The sequence below is a fragment of the Myripristis murdjan genome, chromosome 7, assembly GCF_902150065.1.
Source record: "Myripristis murdjan chromosome 7, fMyrMur1.1, whole genome shotgun sequence".
NCBI classification, from domain to species: domain Eukaryota; kingdom Metazoa; phylum Chordata; class Actinopteri; order Holocentriformes; family Holocentridae; genus Myripristis; species Myripristis murdjan.
In genome coordinates, this window is record NC_043986.1 from 8,858,433 (window position 1) to 8,883,689 (window position 25,257).

General features: G+C 41.2%; 1 protein-coding gene across 3 annotated transcripts in view; it reads right to left on the reverse strand.

Moving 5' to 3' along the window:
• Positions 1–2,698: 2,698 nt before the first annotated feature.
• cacna1db (calcium channel, voltage-dependent, L type, alpha 1D subunit, b) overlaps positions 2,699–25,257 on the reverse strand; it is a 125,703-nt gene continuing 103,144 nt past the window's right edge. Inside the window, exons 29-47 of one of the 3 annotated variants that reach the window (XM_030056265.1) lie at positions 24,660–24,743; positions 22,196–22,324; positions 21,333–21,398; positions 20,824–20,915; positions 20,239–20,398; positions 20,024–20,151; positions 19,254–19,350; positions 18,973–19,075; positions 17,781–17,882; positions 12,455–12,591; positions 11,212–11,328; positions 9,872–10,338; positions 8,904–8,933; positions 8,384–8,524; positions 7,895–8,052; positions 7,442–7,554; positions 7,047–7,181; positions 6,227–6,412; positions 2,699–5,821 (exon numbers count right to left, since the gene is read on the reverse strand). In XM_030056265.1, coding sequence (XP_029912125.1) covers positions 5,531–5,821; positions 6,227–6,412; positions 7,047–7,181; positions 7,442–7,554; positions 7,895–8,052; positions 8,384–8,524; positions 8,904–8,933; positions 9,872–10,338; positions 11,212–11,328; positions 12,455–12,591; positions 17,781–17,882; positions 18,973–19,075; positions 19,254–19,350; positions 20,024–20,151; positions 20,239–20,398; positions 20,824–20,915; positions 21,333–21,398; positions 22,196–22,324; positions 24,660–24,743 — 2,736 coding nt within the window. In that variant the 3' untranslated portion in view covers positions 2,699–5,530. Of the gene's footprint in view, positions 5,822–6,226; positions 6,413–7,046; positions 7,182–7,441; positions 7,555–7,894; positions 8,053–8,383; positions 8,525–8,903; positions 8,934–9,871; positions 10,339–11,211; positions 11,347–12,454; positions 12,592–17,780; positions 17,883–18,972; positions 19,076–19,253; positions 19,351–20,023; positions 20,152–20,238; positions 20,399–20,823; positions 20,916–21,332; positions 21,399–22,195; positions 22,325–24,659; positions 24,744–25,257 lie in introns of all 3 variants that reach the window. The other 2 variants (XM_030056264.1, XM_030056263.1) reach the window with 2 other exon arrangements.

The window sequence follows — 25,257 nt, forward strand, 5'->3', positions numbered from 1 at the left end:
TCCCTTGAGGCTGTCACACTACATTACATGTTTGCCCTGAATTTCAGAGCTGAAATTCTTGGGACTTTTTTTTTTTAAAGGGGAAACAAGCCATTAAGGGAACAAATGGTCTGCCCAAACAGAAAATTATTAGCATGGCAAAACTTTCTAAGTGCTTTCTTATTACTACTTGCTTTGGGTAAAGTTATATCCTCGTCTTAAACCAGCCTGATAGCATTTTAATGAAGCACCAGTAAGTGCAAATGATAGCTCAGGAATCCTGCCTTAAAACTCTTATTAATTACATGTAAACATGCACTAAATTTCTCTCTCATAGATTTACAGTGTTAGTGTTATCAAATGTGTGACTTTTTCTGTATGTAAATGTTTACAAAGAAGCAGAAATATTTTGTAGAGCTGACTTGATAAAAAGAATAATAATGAAAGGTGCTTTTTTTTTTAAATAACATCTCAGTGATGTCCTGATGTGAATCACGTACTCGATTAAGTGTTTGATTGGGGTCGAGCCTGGAAGGAAAGGCATTTGTAGCTGGTGGATTTTGAAATGAGCCAATGAAAAAATTCTCACAGTCTTACATGAATTTACATTTGAATTTGATGCAAACGTGATGGAGAAAGGGCTGGCTGTCACATTGTGGACTCCTCAGATGTTGAGTCTGAACCTTGGAAATAGCTACGAATGTTTAAGTGTCTTATATATAAAGCTTTGCACTAACCCAATTAAAATAAGCTGCAGCTGTTTTTTTTGTTTTTTTTTTATTTTGTTTTTTAGGATTCAAATCAGTCTTGAGATTGTGCGCTGATATCAGAAAATGTTATACTTGGATATAAAAAGGGAACACTTTTGTTGAAACTTTTAAAATCTTGATGTTTTCCTGTTTAATTGCAATGTTTTTCTTGTGTCGATGCGTTGTGAAGCAACACTAGAAGCCATCCTGGTGACCTTGTCCTCGTGATTTTATTCTGTGATCCTTACAAAAATCCTCAGCAGTTTTCATCGTAAATTCCAGGCAAATATTCAAGAGCATTAAAATGTACAAAACAGGGTTGTTTTTTTTTCCCATTGGTACAAAATCTAAAAGGTACTAACAGTTATGCTACAAAGTAGATAGAGCTATTTCGTAGTTTTCAAAACAACAAGTGGGTAGAAAGCAGAAATTTTCAAGTTCAGTTCATCACTTATACTTCTTTTTTTCCATTTACAAACTCTGTACAGATTTTATAATCTTCAACATTATTTTCATAAACATCTGTAAAACAGTGGAACAGTACAAAAAAATAAAGCTGTGAATTGCACATACAACAAAGCTTTATGTTTTTTTTTTCTTTTTCACTACTTTTTTTTTGTTTTGATACTGAAGAAAGACAGATAAATCTCTAGATTGCGATGTATTTGTATAGTTGTAATGCACCACATAAAAACCACAGATTACTCCTCTTCTGATTAACCTGTTCATGTTGTTGCTGGCTATCATGGTGTGAAACCCAGCGACAGGTGCGGACACGCGGTGAGCCACACACTCTTTCCATGTTATGTCTGCCTGCAGAGTTTCTCAACATTTATGGCTTTGGGACCACAGAGCATGGAAGGAGAAAGTTTTGGTTTCATCTCCAAGAAAGAAGAAACATCTCAAATATTCCTTGAAATCAAGTCACATAAAGAAACTGGCTTTGATTTTGACAGCGTAATGTAATATTGAGCTTTAGTTTGGTGTTATTGGCCGTTTATGCAGTGATTTTTTTTTTTTTTTTTTTTTTTTGAAAATGGTCATAATCAATGGATGTTTGTAGCAGCAGAAGTGATTTGTGGTATTTGTGTCTCCATCACTGTTGTACCTGTGGTGTCCATCAAAACCTGTAATGACTTGACATGAGATAAAGAGGCTGGTACAGGAAAACTTGTGGGAAAACTTGGAGATTTTTTTTGACTGACAGGCTGTAGTTTCTCAGAGGGAGCGTCGGCTGCTCAGAGAGACCCTGACTCGACTGGAGGGTCATCGGTTCGATCCCCAAAACGGCCAGTGCCTCCGTCCCAAGACACTGTAGCCCTACTGTCACTGCGTCTAGAGGCTTTGCTAAATGGCTGTCTGTGCATCTGAAATGCATTTCCACATGTCTCACAGGGATATGCAAAGTACATGTTTCTAGTTGCACTGTACGTGTAATATGGCAACACTTATGTGCTCTGAAATATTAAAAAAAAAAAAAAAAATCATTGGTACAGAACAGAAACTTTGGCTGCATTTACACAAAAACAACAGGGAGATTTTTAAAGAGGTAATGTGTGAGAGTCTCATTTCAGTGTTGTTGTGTTTCTTCACTGTGCCTCTCAGAGATCACCTGTCAATCAAAGTGTGGGTGGGACTGTGACGTGTCTTTTCTTGGGTTTTCTGTTGATGCAGTTTGAGTTCCTGTCGGTGGCGCTCTCTTTTCTATGGCTGTGGAGCCATGGTGGCTCTCAGTGATCATGCTACCTACCCATTTCTTTCTTTGGTTATTCCGACAGACTGCTGTGGTTTCTGCAGGGAATTTAAAATGCATCATTTCCTGTTTACCAGTGGATTTTTTCCCCTTACCAAACAGTGGTAGTTTAGAACAGCAAAGTTCCCAAGAGGTGGCCATAAATTGAAACACGATGTTGTACCAAATGGTGACACAGAGGCAAAACAAATGAATTATGTTAAATGGGTTTTTTTTTGTTTTTTTTTTGCTCTTGTGTAAATGCAGCCTTTGCCACACGGTTCCCTGACAAGTTTACCAATACACCTGGATAGTTACAGAGGTATCAACGCTGAGAGTCCCTAAAGTCTTCATGGAACACAATATACATGTGATCAGAAACTGCATAATTCAATGTATTTATCAGCTTTGTTGGCCACCAAAACCGGTGTATGTATGAATCCTCTAGAGAGAAGCATTTATGAGTCCATTTACATGCAAAGAATATTCCAGATGTGAGCTCATATTATGGTGTTAGCCATAAGGGATGAGATGTATAAATGATGAAACAGAATATTGATGAGAAGTACAATGCAAAGCAGCTTACTCACTCGTGTCTCATTTTTCCTTTCACTTCATCTCTAATCATTACCGTAGAGAGGAAACGGTGTTTTTCCAGCATTGGGTTTTAAGTGGAAAATTTCACTATCTGGAATATTAATGCCTATGTAAATGCACTCGATGATCCCTTGATTTGGTTCTTATTTGAAGGAGCCCTTTAATTGCACAGAAAAAAAAAAAAAAAAGCACAGTGAGTTACCACAACATTGCCCTGTCATCGCCCAGTGTTGCCTGTAAAATAAAGTTGTTGTTTTTTTCCATAGGTAACCTGAAGACATGTTTTTTTTCCAGGTAGCAGTGGCAGACAAAAAACAGTTTCATGGGAAAGTGACTATGCAGACCGTTGTGTTACACAGAATTGTGGGTGAGAAATCTTGTTTTTCTCTCCAGTGTGTGAACCGTACGAGCCGAGTTTGGAACGTGCACTTCAATGCTCACTTGACAGACAGCAGGTGTTTTGGACATTGTGTGCACAAGCAACCTTTTCATTGATTCTATTCAAACTATAGAGTTTGAAAAAAAAAAAAAAAAATCCTAAAGAGAAAACAAGGCAACACCTAACATCAGCCGCTTCATCCCAACTAAAGACTATGTACACCTGGCTGTAATTATGTATCTTTATCAAGTCAAGAAATTCAAAAAATATATTATCTCCCTTTCTGTTGTGGTGTTTTAAATATATACACAAGGTAGTGAAGAGCTCATTTTTGCTAAACCTTTGCAACCTTAGTGCTGACAGATCATGAAACTCATCTTAGTCCACTGATTAATCGTGAAGCAAAGATACTTATCATGTTGAGGTGCTTGGGAGACACTGAGCCAGTATCCATTCACCGCTGGTTCAGCGTATGAAAAACACCAAATCTGACTCACCTGGGATCACAGGTGGCCTGAGAGTGTGGGAGTCTCTCTGGCTGTGGTGGCAGTGCAGTCAAAAGGCTCAGTCAGTACGGGTGAAACATTACTAATGACTCAGGCCAGACACAACACAGCGCCTGATGAATTTTGGCTGCTATTGTTTCAGATGTTAGATAGTATCACAGGATGTTATTGTTTTTTTTTATTCAGGAGAAGTGTATTCTATACTCATAGGAGCCAGACTTGACTAAAATATCTTACTCATGTGTGGCTGCACCACCCTGACTCACCCTGAATCCCAAGCAATAGTTTAATAAAAGCAGACTGGAGGGGTGAATTCATGTACCACAGTGCTGTATGTGCACTGTCTATGTAACACAGTAATCTAAAACTGCTATATGATCAACATTTAAATCTAAATTCACAGCAGTGGCAGTGTGTCTTGTTTCACTTCATGACAAAGTTAGTTTAGTTAAAATAATTTCTTAATTCGGGCCCGGAAGCCCTTGGCAGTAGTGCGTAACGCTGCGGTGACCTCCACTGCTCTGCTTCAGTGATTAGTTGTGTGTCACAGGTTTGAAGAAAGTTGAGGATCACAGCGGAAAAAAATAACTGGATTGCAACACCAAATATCATAAATGTGTGGTGTGTTTAAAGTCAGTACATAAATCCAATCAAAATGTAGGATTACAGTATCCAGGGTGCAGGGTAAGGCAGACGGGAGGACGGGGGGGAGGACGAGTCAGATCAGTGTGCGTGTGTGTGTGTGTGCATGGGGCGATATGCCTGAGGTCTTATTTCACTGATATGTGGTTTCCATCTCTTTTTAAGTCAAGTTCTGAGAGGAATAACATTTAACCCCAAACACCTGAGCCGGCCCGTGAGCCCAGAGCAGGCCAGTCCTCACCTGCCTCACCTGTGTTGTAACTCAGTTTGCGAGCTTAAGATTCCCACGAGAACAAAAACTACCATAAATTAAACCTTTCTTGAAAACATTGTTTCTTGGGGTTTCTGTACGTCAAAATGCAACATGAAAAATGGGCAGCAGACAAAAAAACATAAACATTAGCTTCTTGTACCATCAAGCTGATTGTTATTAAACCATTAAACGTCAAATGTAATGAAATTAGGTCAAAACCGACCAAATACAGAAACTTTTAGACTGGAACGATGGAATGGACAAAAACGTGGATGAATTTGGCCAGTGGGTCTCACTTTAGGCTCATCTGCTGTATCAGCCAACCATGAATGAGGGAAATACAAAACAGCTTTCAAGGAAAATGCCCTGAATCTGTCTTAAATGACAGGCAGGCAGGTAGGTAGATTATATTCCTCAGTGATCAATATCCATAGAATTTATCTCAGTCTTTCCATCAGTTCAGCTATTCTTCCAGCCGTCCATCCATAAGGTTTATCCATGCCGCCATCTGTCTTTTTCCTCTCTGTCCATTCCATAAAAAGAGAAGGCACTTTTTGTTCTCTTATCCATCCATCTGTTACGTTTTCTGTCTATTGCAGGGCGCACTTGTAACAGAGACATCCCTCCAATGTGGAATAATGGAATAAATTCAGTTTTTTAAAAAAAACCTAAATGTTCCCAAGTGAGCCACTGCTATAGTGTTGTGATGCATATCATCTCATCCGTTAAGTCCTCCTCGGGTTTCACCACAACATCCGGCTCCTCATCGCTGTAGTCGCGGATGCTGCGGGCCCTGATTGCGTCTGGGCTGATGTTCCCTGTGGCCCCCGTGCCGCCATTACCCATAGTCCCATTCAGCAGGTTGCTGGCGGCACTCTCCATCTCATCGATGGTCATCTTGCAGGCGTCTGCGATCTCGTGTTTGGTGGCCGTCACAAATTTTGGGTCCTTGGCGTATTTCCCCAGGCCTTCAGAAATCAACACCTGGGAATAATAATAATAATAATAATAATAAAAAATTTAAAAAAAGATATAATGATAACGTAAGTCGAAGTCAGGTCAAAATTATTTCTATAGCACATTGAAAAACAACAAACTTTACAATCTTAGCTAGGACAAAAGCAATTTATAAACAAAACACACACCACAAAAAGTTAGTTAGTTAGTTAATAGTGAATAAGTCAAATTAGTTTATAAGGAAGTGTGCAAATGTATAAAAATGACTATGATTCACTCTCCCTGCTATACAATTCAATAATAAATCACTTGCAGCAGTAAAAATAAGAGTCCATGGGACAAAATCTTATCACCTCAGGTTTGGTGGACCTACTCTGTGTCTGTTTGGGGGTTTGTGACATTAAGAGGTCTGAGCGGTGCTGCTGTACTTACGGCCTCCACCAGGCTGTTGGCGCTGCCTCTCTTCTGCAGGAGGTGTGAGCGGCTCTCGGCGGGGAGCTGCAGGTGGGAGGGGGAGGAGCTGCGGTTGGAAGTGACGTCCTGGGTGTCTGTGTACCAGGAACTCTTCTTCACTGCGCCTGGGATACTGCTGACACTGCCGGGACTACGCCAGTCCACCTGGGTACACACACACAAAGACAAACACACACAGTAATACAAAAAATAAGGTTTGTGAGTGAGTATACCTGAACTTATGGAGTGATGTCAATCGTTCCACAAGGTTCAGTTCTGGGTCCACTACTATTACAAAATAAATAAATCCTACTGTTTCTTTGTCAGACTATGATGTTTTCTTAGTGGTATAATTGTGTAAAAATGTTTCGGGTGAATTTAGGAAACCATATTTAAGAAAGTAAACATGACGGCGGATAATGTAACTGTCAGTAACAACTACAAATTAATGCATATAAAAGTAATCCATAGCCTACTATATTCCACTTACATGTGCTGAAAATAGTCAGTCGTATAGCTTCATACAATTTACCAAATATTTACATTGTATTTTATTGCTGTAATGTTTCAACTGTTATTGCTTATTTTATGGCCTACTTTGCATTAGAATTCTATTTGTTTCTTTTTACCTGCTGAATCCATTTTACTGCTGTAACAACGTAATTTCCTCATGGGAAATAATAAAGTTTCATCACGTTAACCATGGTTCTACATGTACAGGCAAAGCATACACACACACACACACACACACGCACACACACACACCTACATGCATACAAGGAGAGAGAGCCAACCGTACCTGTATCAGGGGTGTGTAGGTGGGTGAGCTGTCACGGCCGATGGGAGAAGCAGGCGGTGTCGCCCAGGAGCGCAGCGACCGTGTTGGAGACAAACGATGAATTCTACTGGCATCAAAACCTGCCACTGCCATTACCTGGAGGTCAGAGTTCAAATATCATGATGATGAGAAAAAATAAAGGAAAAAAACAGGCCATTGTAGTATTTTAACATCAATAAATCATCGATTTTGAAACTAACCATAAATTACCATAAACAAATTAGACTATCCCCAAAAGAACTGGCAGCCTAGACGCTGCGGTTTACATGTTGTGTTACTGGATTAGGTCCTGTGTGTGTGTGTGTGTGTGTGTGTGTGTGTGTGTGTGTGTGTGTGTGTGTGTGTGCGCGCGCTACCTGTTGCTGCATCAGGTGCAGAGGAAGTGCTGTGCAGGAAGGAGAAGGGGGAGCGTCGTCTTGGCTGCTCCGTCTACGAAGACACTCGAAACTGAAGGTTGGTCTGCTGGAGGCTGCAGGCATTCAAGAACAGACATTACTCACACTCTCCATATCAACTGGACTGACCTGCTGTGTGATAATTAACTGACAACTAATATTTAGGTTCAGCGCCGGCATGGTTAGAACACAACTCATGATGAAATAAACTCTGGTGACAAACAACAAAAAGTATCATAGCTCATTTTGGACGGGTAAAACCCTCAGAATGTTATTTACAGTTACAATATATACAGTTTTAGGGCAGTATGTTCTGTTAAAATACTGACAATATAAAATACATAAAATAAAGGCAATAACAAACTATGTTAACAAATTTGAGTTTCATATATCATGTGCATGATAGTCACTCACCTTGTGGTGAGGGTATGAACAGTCTCCGAGGTGACCTCCTGCTGTCTTGGCAGATGGGCTGTTGGTCGTCGTCATAGAAACCATCAGCCTGGCCACCCCTGGAGGCTTCGAAGTCAAAGTCTCCTTCAGGATCCTTCTGGCATTCATTATTGGACAACCTTCAAAAAATAATAATAAGACATTCATATCTTGCAGTGAATGATCATTTTTGTATTATATTTATAGTTTTTACTATTTTATATCATCCTGGGAGTTCAAGCACTCAGACACCTGTACTGTCTATAATTACTTTCTAACTTTTTTCTACTCTCCAGCAAAAATGGACACTTATTATTACTTTCTTACTATTATAAAATAAACACATTTTCATTAAGCCTTTATAGAATAATCGATAGAGCCCTAATTGTTGTTGTATTAGCACTTGTGGTGATCTTGCTGCCGTAAACCACAAGTTCTCATAAAGGCTGCTCACTGTTGCCATGACAATACCTGTCTCTCGTGAGCATGATGTCATCCTCGTGAAACTCCTCCCCGCTGTAGTATTCTCCTGAGCCCCGCTCCTCATCACTGTCCCGGCCCCCGGGCTCCTCTCGGCGAATGGTGGTGTAGAGACCGCCCCCTGTTTCTGACCTGGGGTGAAAGGTCAGACTTATGAGGATTCGCTTGTTGACAAGTGCAGAGATTAAATGGTTAAGTGCTCTAAAAGTTACCAAAACCAGAAGTCAGTAGTATTTTAACTGCAGTTGCTGTGTTTCCTTGGATATTTAAGAGGTTTTATGAGGTTTTGGGGCAGAAACAGTCCAACATCTCGGGGAAACACAGATTTTTACAAGAAATCAGAGATGAGATTACACTCCCCAGAATCTATTCATTCTATCTAATGAAACTCCCACAAGCCTAAGACTAAGACTTTTAATGCTTTGCAGGTTATTTAACTCTCTCCAGCACACCTACCACCTGTAGTAAGTGTGGACAGGAGCGCTGCTGAGGCGAATCGTCATGCACATACCTAATGTAGGCCTCATAGTAGCGTGTCCTGCTCCGAGGAGAAGAGGTGGTCGGTCAGAGGGATGGGTTTGTTTGGGACAGGAGAGCGAGGAAAGGCGGAGGAGAAGAGAGGTTGCATGCAATGACAAGAGGCAAAAGGAGACCAATTAAAACAGCAAAAAAAGCAATTCTGTAGTTCGAATAACAGCCCTAGAGACTTTTGCCGGCAAATGAGCGTGGAGCTCTGGGTGTAGGCAACAGGGAGGGAACGTAAACACTGTTCATGTGCATGTAACACTGTAATTTACTGTTATTTACTCCAATTCCCATCACTTCTTCCTCCTCATCTCTATATTCCATGTTGTCACTATCTTCCCAACATTCGCCGCCCTCTGTTCCCATCTCTGGCACATTAACAAAGCAGGTGTGTGTGTGTGTGTGTGTGTGTGTGTCCAACGTCATGGTTCCGTCCATGAGTTCTTTGGAAAAAGTTGTTTGATGGAGTTCTGCATTAAACTACATCAATTTAGCTCCTCTGAATTTGCTATTTCAAACCCCACCAGGTTCTGCTTCATTGAAGTAGGGCTGCAAAATCTTATATCACAATATGGATAATGTCATGTCTTGATAAAGACATTTATCACAAAACAGTGCGCTTTTTCTCTATGCCTGTCCCATATCTGTCCTACCTCTAACGGTTCCTCTGCAAGGTGGAGAGGAGGTGAGAACTCGTCCAACTCAGCGATGTAAAATATACAGAGACGATAGAGGAAAATCTCCTTTGATAAATGTCTTTCTCTTATCATGATATATATCGTCATACTGCATAGCCCTACATCAAACCATTTGTTGTTACATTGCAATGACTTCTGCTCTCTGTGGATCCAAAAAACATAGACTCATCTGTAATGTTAAGTGCCCACACCTTATTTCATTTGTATACAATCTTAACTCCATTATAATCATTTGATAAAGTCTCCATCAACTGACCGTATGGAGTGCGACCTCCAAGGCCGGTCATGCTCTCCTTTGCTGTGATGGGACGCGTTTGAAGACGCCGGCGCCCCTTTCTTGGCGGGGCTCGACTGCTCTCGCCGTAACGACCACTTCCACTGTCTCCCACTGGTCATGGAGAGCACCGAGGGCACATTGGCATTGTTGAGGTTGGCATTGGAGGGCACTGGCGACTGATGATAGGTGGAATTAGAGTGAGGGTAGTTATATGGGTGAGGGGGGTGATAATGATTGCTGAACTGGATGGGCGAGCAGTTCCTTTCCGTCTCCCCTCCCCTTTCGCTGTCACTGACTCCTCTGCCAGTGAGGGTGGGCTCAACTGAGGCACTGCAGGAGGATGGCAGGATCTGTAGCGGCCGCTGGGTGACTGTGGTCGGGTGGGAGGAGCCTCGCTGGTCTCCATTGACATGGTTGATGTGGTTGCCAAACAGACCGCCGTTACGCTGCAGAGACACAGGAACCAGTGGGGTTACCACTGCACCAGCAACATGCAACTACAATACTGTGCAATCTCAACAAACGATCTGACTTTTCGATTAACAAAACATCCATGCCGATTTACGTTTGCAATTTTAAGACCCTATGATTCTTGTGGTTATGTGTTTCCTGCTCCTGGTCAGTCAACAATGTAACCAGTTAAAGAGAAAAAAATTGGTTTTATTGGATGGGATGAGTGGGACCACAAGACTGTTCGAAAATCTGTGATCATTTTATTGGATGGAATTTTTATTCACATCTACTATTGCAGCACGAGGTTGCCACTAAAGATAAAGTACAGGTAATGCAAGTTCATTTCGAGTTTCCGGTGATGTCTCCAATAATATCAAATATTTCAAACTTGCTGGCTCTACAAAGCTTTTCATCCTTCCTCGGCCCCAGTTCCTCCAGTCCTCCTGCTGAACAACCAAGCAGTTTTTCCTTTTAGGAATAGATAGCTCCCTAAACGTGCTGCTTCTTTTTCATTCACAAAAGCCTTTTTTTGAACTGGCCATTAGGGATCTAAGTAAATCTTTACTTTCCTGCATTTAATGGTGGCTCCAAATTGATGTATGGTTTCTCTGTCCCTTGATCACTTTTATTGTTACCATGTTCTCTATGCACTGAATGGGACCCATAATAAGTTTAAAATCTTATGGTTCCCTTCAGAGAGACAGTTCTTCAGTATTTTTAAAGTGTAACTCACGATGCACGCTAAAGAAACAAACCTCTTACATGAGGTAACCTGTGATGAAATCAGCGAACCACCCCAGCCTGACCCACCTGAGAAACTGTGCTAGAAAGTCAAAATAATAACATAAGATGACATGGACACTCACCCTGTATATTTCCTCTTCCTCTTCTCCGTTAACGTCCACCAGCCCCTCCTCCTGCAGGTCGCATGATATGACGCGACGGATCTCTGGACCTATGTCATGCAGCGTGCGCAGGCCGGCCTGCAAGGGAGACAGCAGCTGAGAGCCAGAGAGAACACACACACACACACACACGCACACACACAGATTCACACACATGCACATTCATGTATAATGTGCATGTATTCATGTTTAAGTCGCACAGACACATTCAAACAGGCACTCCCCTCACCATGACCTCCACAAATCAACTACAAACAAATAACGAATTCAATATTTCTAAACACTTTTCCATCAAACCTGTTCTCCAAGTGGATAGATTTAGTTTTTCTCATCTGATTTTGTATTCTCATAAAATTAAATTTGTAGCTGATAAGTTTGAAATTAGCATTGGTATAAAGCAGGAAGGTGTTTATGTTACACCGATTTGGAAAGGGTCCCCCATCATGTTGCAACTTACACATCTTGAAACTCACTTTCTAACTATTTCTAAACATTTGTGGTTTGCCATTGACTCCTGTATGGTAATTCATTGTTTAAAAATAATGTTCTGTCTCAATGATACTTTTTATGTGGACTTTTTTTTTTCTTGTTGCTAAGTGTAATCACAATCAAAAAATACACATCCAATAAACCCTTTGCATTCCAGACTTAAAACGTCCTGTACCGATTGGTCTAGGCTGACTAGGCAAGGCTTGCGGTGCTCAACGTGATATACTTTTATGAAAATGGACTACAAGCAGGACTACGAATCTTAAAACATTGCATTTTCAAAACATTTGATGAGTCGAGATTCATCCTCACATCAGGCAGGCTAATCCAGCGGTGATTACGCTCTTGAAACATTATGGCAGATTGTGTCTGAAGCCTGGCGGATTTTCTCATTGGATTTTACTACTGAAAATCCCCAGCTATCCAACGATTGTATGTCTGTATCTCTATCTGTTTAATGTAAGCATTGCAAAAGGTTAAAGGGCACATTGCAGGGCTGTGAGTTTCTTTAGGAGTCCCTGATTGGAGCACTACATGTGACTGCAGTGACACAACAGATTACAAAAGGTTTCACAACACTATCAACTGACAAGATCATAAAATTTGTCTGACAGCACGCAGGACGCTTTAAATTAGTTGAAATGACATACGGCATGTTCTTTAGGGAGGCTTCCTGGGTTTAAAAACATGCAGCATGACGGTGACTTCCACTCACCTGCAGAGCCATGGTGGTGTTAATCCCCTCCCATGAGTGCCTTCCCAATTGACCTTGCTCTTTGCGCTTCTTGAACTTCCTGAAGTAGTCCTGTATCAGGAAGGTGGCATAGAACTTCCCCACCGTTACCTCGTCATCTGAGTGAACACAACCAGACACACCAGCGCCTCCCAAATCAACACCAAACCTCAAGTTAAAAAAAAAAAAAAAAAAAAAAAACCCCTCAACGCACATCTAAGAGAAGCACTAAGTCCTACCAAAACCTCCCAACACTAATATCTCTGCAGATCAGTTCCCGCACAGTGATAAAACACATCAACGGGAGGTTTAATACAACGACTTCTACCACAGTGGAACATCTCAACACCAAGCAAACTTCTGTTCTTCCAAAACAACATGCACGAGCCAGGATTTCAAGCCAATAACAACAGGCAGCACAACGCCATGTCAAAGTGAAAGCACATTTTTCAGGAGCACATCAAAGAAACCGCAGTCTGGAACGGTTGTGTTATCTGTGAGGGCAGCTACTCGTGTTGCATCGTGGGACAGGCCCCAGATTATTGTTGTCAAACTCCAGTGAACTCCGGAGTAAAGACTGATTCTGACACATTTATTTCTACGGCCTTTGAACACTGAACTGAGTCGTGACAGTTTCAGTTTTTACTGAATTGGAAGTAGTCTAACCTAACCCTGAACTCTGCACTATGCTTCTCCTGAGACAGACGGAAATCGTAATATCAAAATCTTTGTGATCCTGTCAAGACTCAGCAAAAACTCTCTGAACACACCCACACCAGTCTCCACACACCCACATGCGTGTACTCACAAACCCACACACAGCAGTTTTTTTTCACCCAACAACAGATACCATCTAGACTCTGCAGCTCTCATCCTGCCTCACCATGAAACCCATGTGTGACTTTTTTCTTTGTGAGCACTCTTAGTCACTCGCTCCCAGTGTCCTAAGAACTAACTCACAGTCGCACATTCACCCAAGAACAATTTCACGTGGGCGCTTCGGCGCTCCGCAGGTTCGTCTCCCGACCGATCCCATTGCCGTGTCATCCTCTCTCTCCTCTTTGCCTTTCCTTTCTCTCTGTACTGTCACTATCAAATAAAGCAGAAATGCTCACACACTAGATTTGACCTGTTGGAAAACACATTAAACTCATCCTTTCTGGTGAACTGATTATGAGTATTAAATCATTACACCCCTATTGCCCATCATGACACGTTTCATGAGTCCAACATGACAAGTCGAATAAAATGAACAGCGAAGAAAACCCAAACAGAGAGGGAGATGTTAGGACAGGCAGAAAAGAGAAGAAGCAGATACGATCGCTCCAAACACACCAGCCACCGAACATAGGAGACTGACATGTACTGAAATTTGAATCTGAAGCCAAGTATTCATTCACACCTCAGCAAAAATGTTGAATCAATCTATATCCAGTTACAGCAACACAGGCCATTGCTTCAAAGTGGGCGGCCGGCCAAAACACTTTGCAGGCTCCACGTTCAACATTCACCACTTTTGAGACAGACGATAAGCTGATTCATATCTCGACTCCAATGACAGCAACATGATCTACACTGATAAGCGCATGCAGGGAACTGTCAAAGCAAACAGCGAGGAAAAGCACACAGCTGCTGGATCTGTCTAGTTCCCCTTTTGAGGAAAACTGAGCCACAGAGGGAGTTGTGTCTACGCGCTAGTTGCCATGCAGGGAGGCAGTGCAGTGCAACCCGTCCGGTCAAGCGTGCCTCTGATTCACTCAGATAATTGGTTGCTAAAGCAGACTGGGGACAAACACTAAAGCAAGAAAAGCAGAGGCTGTATCAGGGCATGACAGAAAGTTTTTTTTTTTGTTTGTTTTCCCTTTTTCATTGCCACTTTTTCTTGACACATTCTAAGTTGAACAGAATCAAGAAAAGATGGCAAACATGGCAATGGGCTGCATGCTTGAAGATGGAAACTCTCTGGTTTGGCACTATTTTTTTTCAATCCAGTCCCTCCCACACAGTGCCTGCTTTGATTGTTAATCCAGCAGACTGCCATCTTCAAGCACCTGGCCCATTTCTCTAGATCATCCCAACACAGCTAGACAGAAACTAAGAGGCTCTGTTCAGATAGAAAACCCTGTTGAATTCCCTTCAAGGCATACACTTTTGCCAAACAGCATGTAATGTATGTGAAAAGACTGGACAGATTAAAGCCAGCACCTTGCAGATAGAATTTTTACTCTTTCTTACTGATTAGCTTCAGATAATCAGGTGTAAATGAATGCCAGAGCCAGTAATCATTAGAATAAATCTTAGAAATGTGAGTCATTCAGCGACAGATCTTGAGTCATCTTGAAACAAGTCAAGTAATCTGCCTTGTTTCAAGAGAGGTTTGTTTCTTACAAGGTTTCTCTCAAGAAACATTTTGGCATTTTTGGCCTAGGGTCAATTTTCTTGTACTCTGATGAGTGTTTTGAGTTTTGGGCCAGTGTGTGATCGCAGGTTCTCTATCTGGACAGAGCCCCGGAGGTTTTAAAAGAGAGGTAACTCTAGTTCCATGCCACCGGACTAAAACAGAACTGCCCCAGAGCGCTCAGGACGGCAGAAAGAGAAGAGGAGAGGGCCAGCCACTGACTGAGAGCTCTACTGAAAGAACAGGAAGCTGTGGAAGAGAGAAGCTTGGCAGAAAAGAGCAAAATAAACAGGGATTAGCAAACTAGTAAGCACAGAGACATGCAGTTGTATCAAGTGTGACACCTGGGGACTAAAACACAGCCATGTGGAGGCAGAAGTAAGCAAAGTGGGACACTGGAAACTACATGGACAAAGTTCAAGGGGAGTACATAAATTGCGGATGCGTTCACACCAAACATATTTGAAATGGTTCGCTCAAACTGCGGAGAGCTCGCTTCTTTAGTTCAGGTTGCTTGTTGAGGTGAGGTTGCTGCTTTTTGAAACCATGTGCACATGAAATGCAAGTCTCTGCCCTTTTCCAAGCACACTGGGGTTTGTTTTGACTGAAATGATTATCCAAAACAGCTACCTCGAATGACCCTGGCCTGTGCAGAGGGACGGGTAAGAGGAAACAGATGTTGCCATCTGGCGGCAAGCAGTTACTGAGGTTTGAGCAGCATTGCGCCACAAACTGCAGGGCAAACTGGAGTCTGGAGTGATGCTCACATTCTGTTTCTTCATTTGATTTGAGCTGATATGGATACCAGAGAAGAGAAATTACAGGGCAAAGAGCCATCATGCTCATCTGACATTACATCCGCTGGAATCAGATTTGTTTTGTCTTCCTTCTGATGCCAGATGATGGGCCTCAAGCCAGGGTTTGCTTGAAACTGAGCAGCATGACCCTCAACAAACAACAAACAAATTTAAAGTAGGTGTGATCGCACCCTAACAGGCAGCACAGAGAGAAAACCTGTTTGGAAATTAGATATTTAATGCAGCACCAAAAGCAATAAATACATTTTTAAAAAATACATGAAAACACCCGAGTTAAACTAAAATGAAAGAATTCAGCCTTGACATTGGGAATGCATTCAAATGTTAATTATTTTATTATACTAGGATTTTGCAATGAGAACTGGAGCAGAAAGGTGAGAGACAGACAAGCGAGCGAGATGGTGAGATAACTGATCATAACCAAAACTGTGGGACACAGACAGAGATACAGCCGTGAACCAGTGACTGACAGAGAGCGATAAGGTGAGTTTCTGAGAAACAGCAAGAAAAAAACAAGGAGCGTTGAGCAGTCAACTGTGTGTGATCTCCTGCTGTTATCTGTGGTCAGAGGCCGGGCCTCGCCGCAGCACCGACAGCAACAGGATGCAGGAGAAAAACCCTCTTCATGCCTCTCTTAACCTTTCGGTGTGTTTGTCACTCAAATCTTTTCTTCAGAAGTAACTGAGAGGCTCCAGCCATCTGCATGTGCTTCCCACTTCATGCTTGATCGGCTCTGAGAGCAAACAGTGTACAGACTGTACAGTGACAGTGCAAACGTGCGGCAGCCGTCAATCATTCATGGGAAAATGTGGCCTATTTGCTTAACAAATGAGAAGCAGTGTTTCCAAACCTGACCGTGTATGTAAGACAAAGAGAGAGAGATACGGGGTGACGGGAAGGAAATGTCGCAAACTGTTTGAGTGATCTTTACATTTGATAATCAAATGATTGTCAATATTTGTGCTGGGTATTCAGACTTATTGTGTGTACTGGAACAAGAGAGACAAAGGGTAGAGCACAACAAGCAGCAAACAAGGAAAATGTCAGATATGTGTGGTTTTGACATTTAGAGGGAGGAGAGGGAGGCCATGCGCTCTCAACTCTGATACAAAAGTATTTATTCTTTTAAAGATCGACAGAAGTCAACAGAAATTTATTTTTGAAAAGGCAGTTTGTGCCAAAATGTTGATCAGCAAAAAATAAATACTTTTGCATCAGAGTTGAGAGTGTGCAGCCTCCCTCTCCTCACCTTAGTTTTAACATTTAGACACACGTAAATATCTGTGTGTGTGTGTGTGTGTGTGTGTGTGTGCGCGCACCTGGGTGAGTAAAAAAGTGAAAAAGTGAGCCAGAAGGAAACACATTTGAATTACTTGTGTTTGTTGAACAATTCTATTTTAGCCAAAAAGATGAAGTAAGACTATTCCTCTCCTTCTGAAATGCGAAAAATTGAAAAAACAAAAACAAAAAACAATCTGTATATATAAATCTGAAAACTGACATTACTCATTCTAAAAAAAAACAAAAAAACAAACAAAGCAAAAAGTTTCAATTCATAGCATCTGATCAGTAGATTAAATTAGATCAGCGGTTCCCTGTACAGGCCACATGAGGACATGACTGTGTTATTAACAATTTTGCTCTTCATTCAGCCTCGTAAACATCCAGCTGACGTGCACATCAGCTCAAGCACAACAGGAACGGCTGAACTCACTACAGACTAACGTGGCGGCTGTGCAGGATTTGACGCATATAACTCCACAGTCTGTGCTGCTTTTTGTGCAAGTGAAAGCAGCTACTCTCGCATTGGATTTGTTGATGCAAGAGGCGTTAAAGCCTTAACAGCACGATTTGCCAGGACAGGCTTGTGTGTATTTGATTCATACATTTTGCGACACATCTCAACCAATCAGCACAGAGTCCATTATGATAGGGGAAGAAATAGCCTATTGAGTGAACTGAGTGAGACTAAATGGTTCTGGTGCTCTAGGAAGGGTGGGTTTATTTTTAACAGCTTGTGTGTGTGTGTGTGTATGTGTGTGTGTGTGTGTGTGCGTGTGTGTGTGTGTGCACGCGCATGATAAACACTGACCGCCTGCAGGGGGCACCACTTGGTCCAGCAGCTTCATGCTGGTCCTCTTCCAGATCTTCTTGATCACAGCTCTCAGCTCCTCATTGGCTTGCTCCAGGTTGCCTAGGAAACGGAAAATGAAGGGAAGGTGTTACTGTCAGGTGTTTTGGATGGAGGTGCCCGGTCAACTGGAATACATATACTGGTAAAATGGTACACAGCCAAAGGTATTTTTAGATAGGTAGGCACTCCCTCTGGTAATATTCATCTAAATATTCATTCATTCATATTCATGTCCAAATTCATGGGACAAAATGCAAAACAGGGCAGACTAAAATGTTTTTAGGAATCTAGGAAACTCATAAGGAAACATCCAAATCATGCTAATTAGAAATCAGATATAAAAGTAAATTACTGTTAATCATTTATAATTCACACCATAAGATTTGTGTTGTGATTCTGCATGTGTGTATTTGTGAAATATTAAACTTAATTTGTTTTTGTGTTTAATGCATTTCAATTGATTTGTCTTTTGACTTTAATCTTTTGACTCTCAGTTATAAATATGTACAGTCTGCCCTGGCTTTTGTAAACTCCACTTGACCTTACAGAGGATGCTGAGGAGACACAGTTACTGTACTTACTGAACTGCTATAGCTCCCTCTGGTGGCGAAATGTAGAATGGCATTAGGCTTACCGACTACAAGGAGTTCAAGATAATGTAGAAGACACTCAGCTGTGAAAAAGTGATTATTGCCTTAACTGTATGTTTACAGCATCATATTGTATCCAAGTGCGCAATCATGTTCAAGTGAGAAAATTGTGCACCTCTGACTCCTGTATGTGTCAAAATCACAGCGACATTAACTTCAGATGGTACAATAGACCAGTGGTTCCCAACCCAGCCCTAAAGTACCCCCTGTCCTGGAGATTTTTGTTTCAGCTCTACTCTTTCACACCTGATCCAATTAAGGCCCTTGCACCTTCATGCACGCCCTCTTCAGGTAGATCTGTTTCAGCCAATCAGCATGAAGCCCTTAAATGGATCAGGTGTGAAAGAGTAGACGTGGGTCATGTTATTCTCCTGTACAGCAGCATCATGTGGATAATGGACTATTTCACACTGTGGTAAAAACCACTCAAACAAGTAAATATCATCCATAAAATGAACATCATTCTGTGCATCTGTGACAGCCTGCTGGTCCAGACTCACCCTCCGTCTTTATCTTGAGAGCGGTGCGGACCAGGGCGAACAGCGTGGCGTTAAACATGACTGTCCCATCGCTGTTGAGCGGCATGTTCATCGCCACCAGACGCTGCAAAAATTACAAATCAAAGCCGGTATTAAGCACTGTGAAAGAAATGGATTTGCATGCCTCAGCTGTGCAGGGGTTTAATGCACTTTGGTTCACCACCTCTCTGGTAAATGACAGAACATTAAAAGGCATCCATCTGTCCGTATAGGTGTTAGCATCTGTAATTGCTGCGTCCCACCTTGCAGGCCACTCTGTGGGGACAGAGTTTGCCGAAGCCCAGCGGCGGCTGGATCCTCCTCAGCAGAGTCACCACATCAAGGTGCTTTATCCTGCCCCTGGAAAAAGACACATTTAAATAAAAGCCGTAATGACCTTGAGGACTTTCTTCATGGTGATTACAGTTGAAATGAAAAAGCCATAAGTACAAGGTGCAGCCGAGCACTGAAGTACCCTTAACTGCACTTAATACCTTAATATGTATTGAAAGAAAAATTTCTTTACGGTAGAAAACACACAGGAATAAAAAGAAAGAGCCTAGCTAAGGTCCTAAAAGTTATAAAAGTGGATTAAAAAGTGGTTCGCAAATCAATTATCAAAGAATTTCTCCATAACTGATAGAGAAAGAAGGGAGAGGAAAGAAAGGAGACACAATATAGATATGAATTCATGAAAAATAACCCAAATAATACAAATTATTTTGGCTGAAGGGTAGTAGATAACTAAGTTTTTTTTAATAAAATGCCAACATCTTTACAGCCTGGATCCTTTATAATTTAGAGATGCTAAATGTTGATTGTTGATGTTGAAGTTCCCAGACGGTGCTGTATTATGCTGACATGCTACACGCTGCAGTTTCCTTGGTTTGACTGGTATGTGATTGAAAACATGCATGTGTGCTGCTGTGATCGGATCACAAGCATTTCATTGTTCTTGCACATATGACAATGATGAAGCTGAACTTGAAAAAAAAAAAAAAAACTTTCCTCTGCGTTCAGTCTGTGTACTCACTTGGCTTCAGGGTCGTATTCAGACCAGATTCTTTTAAACTCGTCCAGATGATGCGGCCCCAGAATGGACCAATCACGTGTCAGGTAGTCAAAGTTGTCCATGATGACAGCTACAAAGAGGTTGATGATCTGAAACAAGGACATACACACAGTTATCGACTACTTTATTGGCATTTCATTGTCACTCCTAAAACTGGAGCGATGTCTAAAGATTACCAGGAAGGCGCAGAGCATGTAGAAGCTGATGAAGTAGATGATGGCGAAGCCGCTGCCGCAGGTCCTCTCCTCTCCGGGGTTGTAGTCCGACTCGGAGTCACACAGCTTCCCCGGCAGACAGGCCAGCATGATCTCCTGCCAGGCCTCCCCTGTGGCACACCTGGCACAGAAACACAACCCCGACATAAACACAATCCAACCACAGCCACACAGCACAATGAGCAGTACGTTTTCTGCACAGATTTATGGTCCTCTGTAGAGCTTTCAGTGTCAATATGACTCAAATATTTTCACATACGCGATAAATACAGTGTTTTTATCATATTTTTACAAACCCCATGAATTGGTATTTACAATATAATAAATGAGAGGCATCATTATGTTCCTGTTTTTATTATTTTTCGACTTATTTCATACAGTTTATATTTCATACTGTGGGTATATTTTCATATTGTACATGTATGATAAGCAGGCTTGGAAAAGGCGCACTGTTTGTTCAAAGTGCTGAAGCAGCTGGGAGACTCATGCTTCAAGGCACATATAACACACACACACACACACACAGACACACACACACACACACACCTGAAGAGCATCAGGACAGCTTGTGGAAAGGTTTGGAAGTTGTTGTTGCGATTGATTTGCGTTCCATCCACCATGGCTATTTTCCCAAACACCTTAAAAAAATAAATAAATAAATACAAAATCAATACTCATTCAACAAACCAAGCAGTCATCAAGGATACCACCTAAAATCCAATTACAATAACGCAACAATATAATGCTACTCTTTATTTGTAGAGCACTTTTGAAACAAAGTTACAAATAAAAGACTGACAAAGCACAGATTGTTAAGGCAGAATGATCAATGGAGAAAATCATTTAAGAGTTAGAAATATAACAGAAGTTCAGTAAATAAAATAAAATAAAGCAGAATAGATGGGAACAAAATCATTAAATAAATAACAAACAATGCAGCGATGATTTTATGATGATCATCATAAAGTGCACTGAAACAGATATCCTGCAGCGTGCTTGGTTCCACATAATATTCTTGTCTTTCAGTGTTTTCAAAAATGAGAAAACATTTTTACCTGCATTCCGATTACAGCATAGATGAAGAACAGCATGGCTATCAGAAGTGCAACATAGGGAAGAGCCTGGGTGTGAGACAGAGAGCGGGACACGGTTAACACACACTGCAGCCTGCGGGTTACACACACACTGTGACATGAAGTGAAGCAGCCTTCCCTGTCAAAGCATCTTATCGTAAGACACCGAGACCCCACAGGCTGCAGGGACACCAGCTGTGATCCCTCTGATAACCGTATTCATCCATGTGTCTCCTTTTTACTGCATCCTATTTTTGATAATGACCCAAATTTGGTATGAAGTGTCATGTCTTCTGCTTTGAATTTTCTGTGGATGCAGTTTGAGTTTTTTTTTTTGTTTGTACCGTCAGCCTTGGTAGCCATCGACTATCGAATATGCTAATTTTTTTTGCAGTTTTTCCCTTTAATCCAAACACAGCTGCTGTTGCCAGAAACAAAATGCATCACTTCCTGTGCAAATGTAAAAGTTTTCATAAACTGGCTATGGGTCACCCTGGGGGTATATCAAGTAGTGACAGTGGCAACATGAATATTTGTTTACATGAAAATATTGTGAATTATACTTTGATCTACAGTATTTGATGATTTATCAAAGAATGACACATGAAAGAAATTGTGAATGAGCTTATATTTCTAATATCTGTGATGTTAAAATGGCTAAGCAGAAGAGGCAAAATACATTATATAGCATGTGAAGTGAGGTTTTAGGGACTCAATATCCAGCAGTCAGTTTTAGAAACTTAAACCTATGACCTAAGACTAAGACGAAGCTTTTACCTGATTGGTCGGTAATCTTACAAATTTATGCAGCACACTTAGATTGGCTGCCTAACTTGCAGTCTCACCTGGAAAGACTTGATGAAGGTCCACAGCAGCGTGCGGATGCCCTCCCCCCTGCTCAGGAGTTTGACCAATCGCATCACTCTGAACAGGCGGAAGAAGGTGATGGAGATGCGAGCGCTGTCCTCTGTGTTCTGAGGCGGAGGGATGAAAGGAGCAATTACAGGAAAGAAAACAATAGGTGAAACATCCTGATACATGGTGGTAAAGCTATGCACTTATTCATTCATTCATTCCCTCATTCATTCGTCATCTACCGTGTGAGGCATAGTTAACAAGCAATGCAAATGCGGGTGAATGTGTACGCTTACAAGCACGCACTTCCTAAATTGTCACATTTTGCTTTTTTGCATTTGTGATCTTTTTGCATTTCTGCAGTGAACCCAGTCAGCATGCACACACAGCAAGTGTGTCTGTAACACTGTCATTAATAGCACTGGAGGACAGAAATACATTAATACATGCTCAGTATTAACCTCTTGGAAACAGGCAACAGAAAGACAAACACAAAAAAAACAAACAAAAAAACAAACAAAAAGAAACACAAAGACGAATTCTTTACTGTCCTGTTACGGTACAGAAGCACGAGACAGAAATTCAAAGCAGTGTGTAGCCTCTATAATGCTCACTAACAAGCTAATTTGCAATGAAAAAATGAAACAAACAACCATACAGTGTTATCCATTCTCCCGTGTCATGCCGTGTAACCAAACAAGACAAGACCGCAACAAGAAATGTTATTCAGACTTTGACTTTGGAGCCAAAATGCGACAGACCACGTGACCTTGACAAGACCTTGACAGACACTGAGACTTCAGTCACAAACCCTCAAACAGTTTCAGTGAGACAGGAAGTTCTGACAGAAAACATCTAAATGTTTTCAACAGTTTTGTAAGCAACAGATAGTGACAACAAAAAGATCTTGATGCCTTGACTTTTGGATGATCACAGAAGGGGGAGGGACTTGGGTAGAGGGGGAGGGGCTTCTTCTTACCCCTGGTTCCACTATCACCTTGACGACAGGGATGGCTGCCGACTTGAAACCAAAAGTCTAAGGTTAATCTGAGTTTGACAAACCAGCTGTATACCACCAAACGTTACATTACAAGTATCATAACATTTCATCAGAAAATTGGATTCATTCAATATTTTAAAAACATAAACCCGGCAAGTAGTAGCTTCATTAACAAAAAAAAAAAAAAAAAAAAAAAAAAAAAAATCTGGAGAGCTATCCCAGCAAGTACCATTACTGATACCAAAAACAAGTACAACATCATCTGCACAGAGGCTCTCATGCAGAAGCATAACCACAGACTCAACAATGTGACCAGAGATGAGAGATGCATGGCATAAAGTTATTGGTATTACTCTCTAATTAAAACATAGCTTAACTGTGATACTTGTTGAAAATGTCATTTCTTAAGGGAGAATACTAGTGTCCTTTAGAGCTACAGCCTAATATTTCTGCCTATTATTTTGCACCGCAATGCACAGAACTAAGCATTATTATTTTTATCAGACACTGTGAGGGACTGGCTCATGAAATACAAACGTGCACTCATTCCGTGCATCATGGAAATATTGACAGATGTATGTCTGCTGCACTACAGAGCAACATTTCCATAATGCAGTGGACTTGTGCACTATGTGTTCGTAATACATTTCAAATGCTGGATGTCAAGCGCAGTTAAAAAGGATGAAGTAGCAGGTCTAGCCAAACTTTAACAACATATGATTACGTTTTCATGTTTACTGTGATGGATTTTTTTTAGTGCAGCAATATTTCATACTGGACTTCTTAAGGAAAATGAGCCCATCGCAATTTAGAGACCAAGAAAAATACATGCTGAATGTGCAAGCTGCATGTTATTAATTGGGACAAACTTTTAAAAAACAGTGGTACTCTCTTTTAAATTACTCTTAATTAAATTAGAGAATGCTGACATTCTTCTTGGTTGTATTTCTCTGCTATGTTTAAGTCGTAATGTGCATGCTTTGTGTATGAGCAGTATCTTTGGCACCCTAAATCACAGACTTTGTGTGTAAATATGTAGTGTTTTACTTTGTGCAATTCGTTCAAAACAAATGACCAGCAGAGACAAATACATTCACACTGATGAGATCACAGCAGTCATGAAGTCAATGGGTTTAACATCGGGTACAAAGCAGAAAGCAGAGCGGCCTTGCAGTAACTGTTCAGGGGATTCAAACAGGCTACATGCAAACTGGACAATTTTGTCTCACAAAAATCACATGCAATATTAATCTTATGGTTTCTCTTATAGCTTCTCACTTATTGCACCAATTATTTTTCTGTCAAAAGGCAAACAGGAGCGAATTGAAAAAGCACTCCACAACACTCGGTCTAAGTGTTGTGGTTCTGCACATAACTCTGATGTTAGAGCAAGGCCCTCGTGCAGGGAGCCGCACAGAATGACAGGGGTGTGTGTGTGATAAATGGCTACTTACATTGATCTCAGTGATGGCAATGTCAACCACGCTACCCACAACAATTAAGGCATCAAACGTGTTCCATGCATCAGCAAAATAGTGCTGCAAGCACAAGCGCAAAGACACACAGAGAGGAAGAAAGAGAAAGAGAGAGAGAGAGAGAGAGAGAGAGAGAAGGAGAAAGCGAGAAAGAAGAAGAGGTAAACAGGAGGGGAATATGAAAGATAGAGAGAGAAGAACATCAAAAAGTTGTGATTTAAGACAACAGATTGAGGCTGAAAGTCAAATCCTTTCCAGTGCTGAGTCTGTGAGAGTAGAGTTAAATGTTTAGTGTCTAAAAATGCCCACATGAAGGAACAATGATTTACTAACTCAGTGATTTATTAATGACCTTCTGTTTGAAAGGTCTTCTTGTACTCTCACTGATACAGAGGCAGGCGGAGACAAGACGCCACCATAGACTTGAACTTTTTAATTGAGCTTTTTAATGTTAAAACACAACGTAGCGTGGTGCAGTAACGTAATATAATGAGCCTCAGAAGTCTGACATGAATTTGACTCCAAATCTTTGTCCAAATATGGAATTTCAGATCAAACACATTTTCTCTAAGGGAGG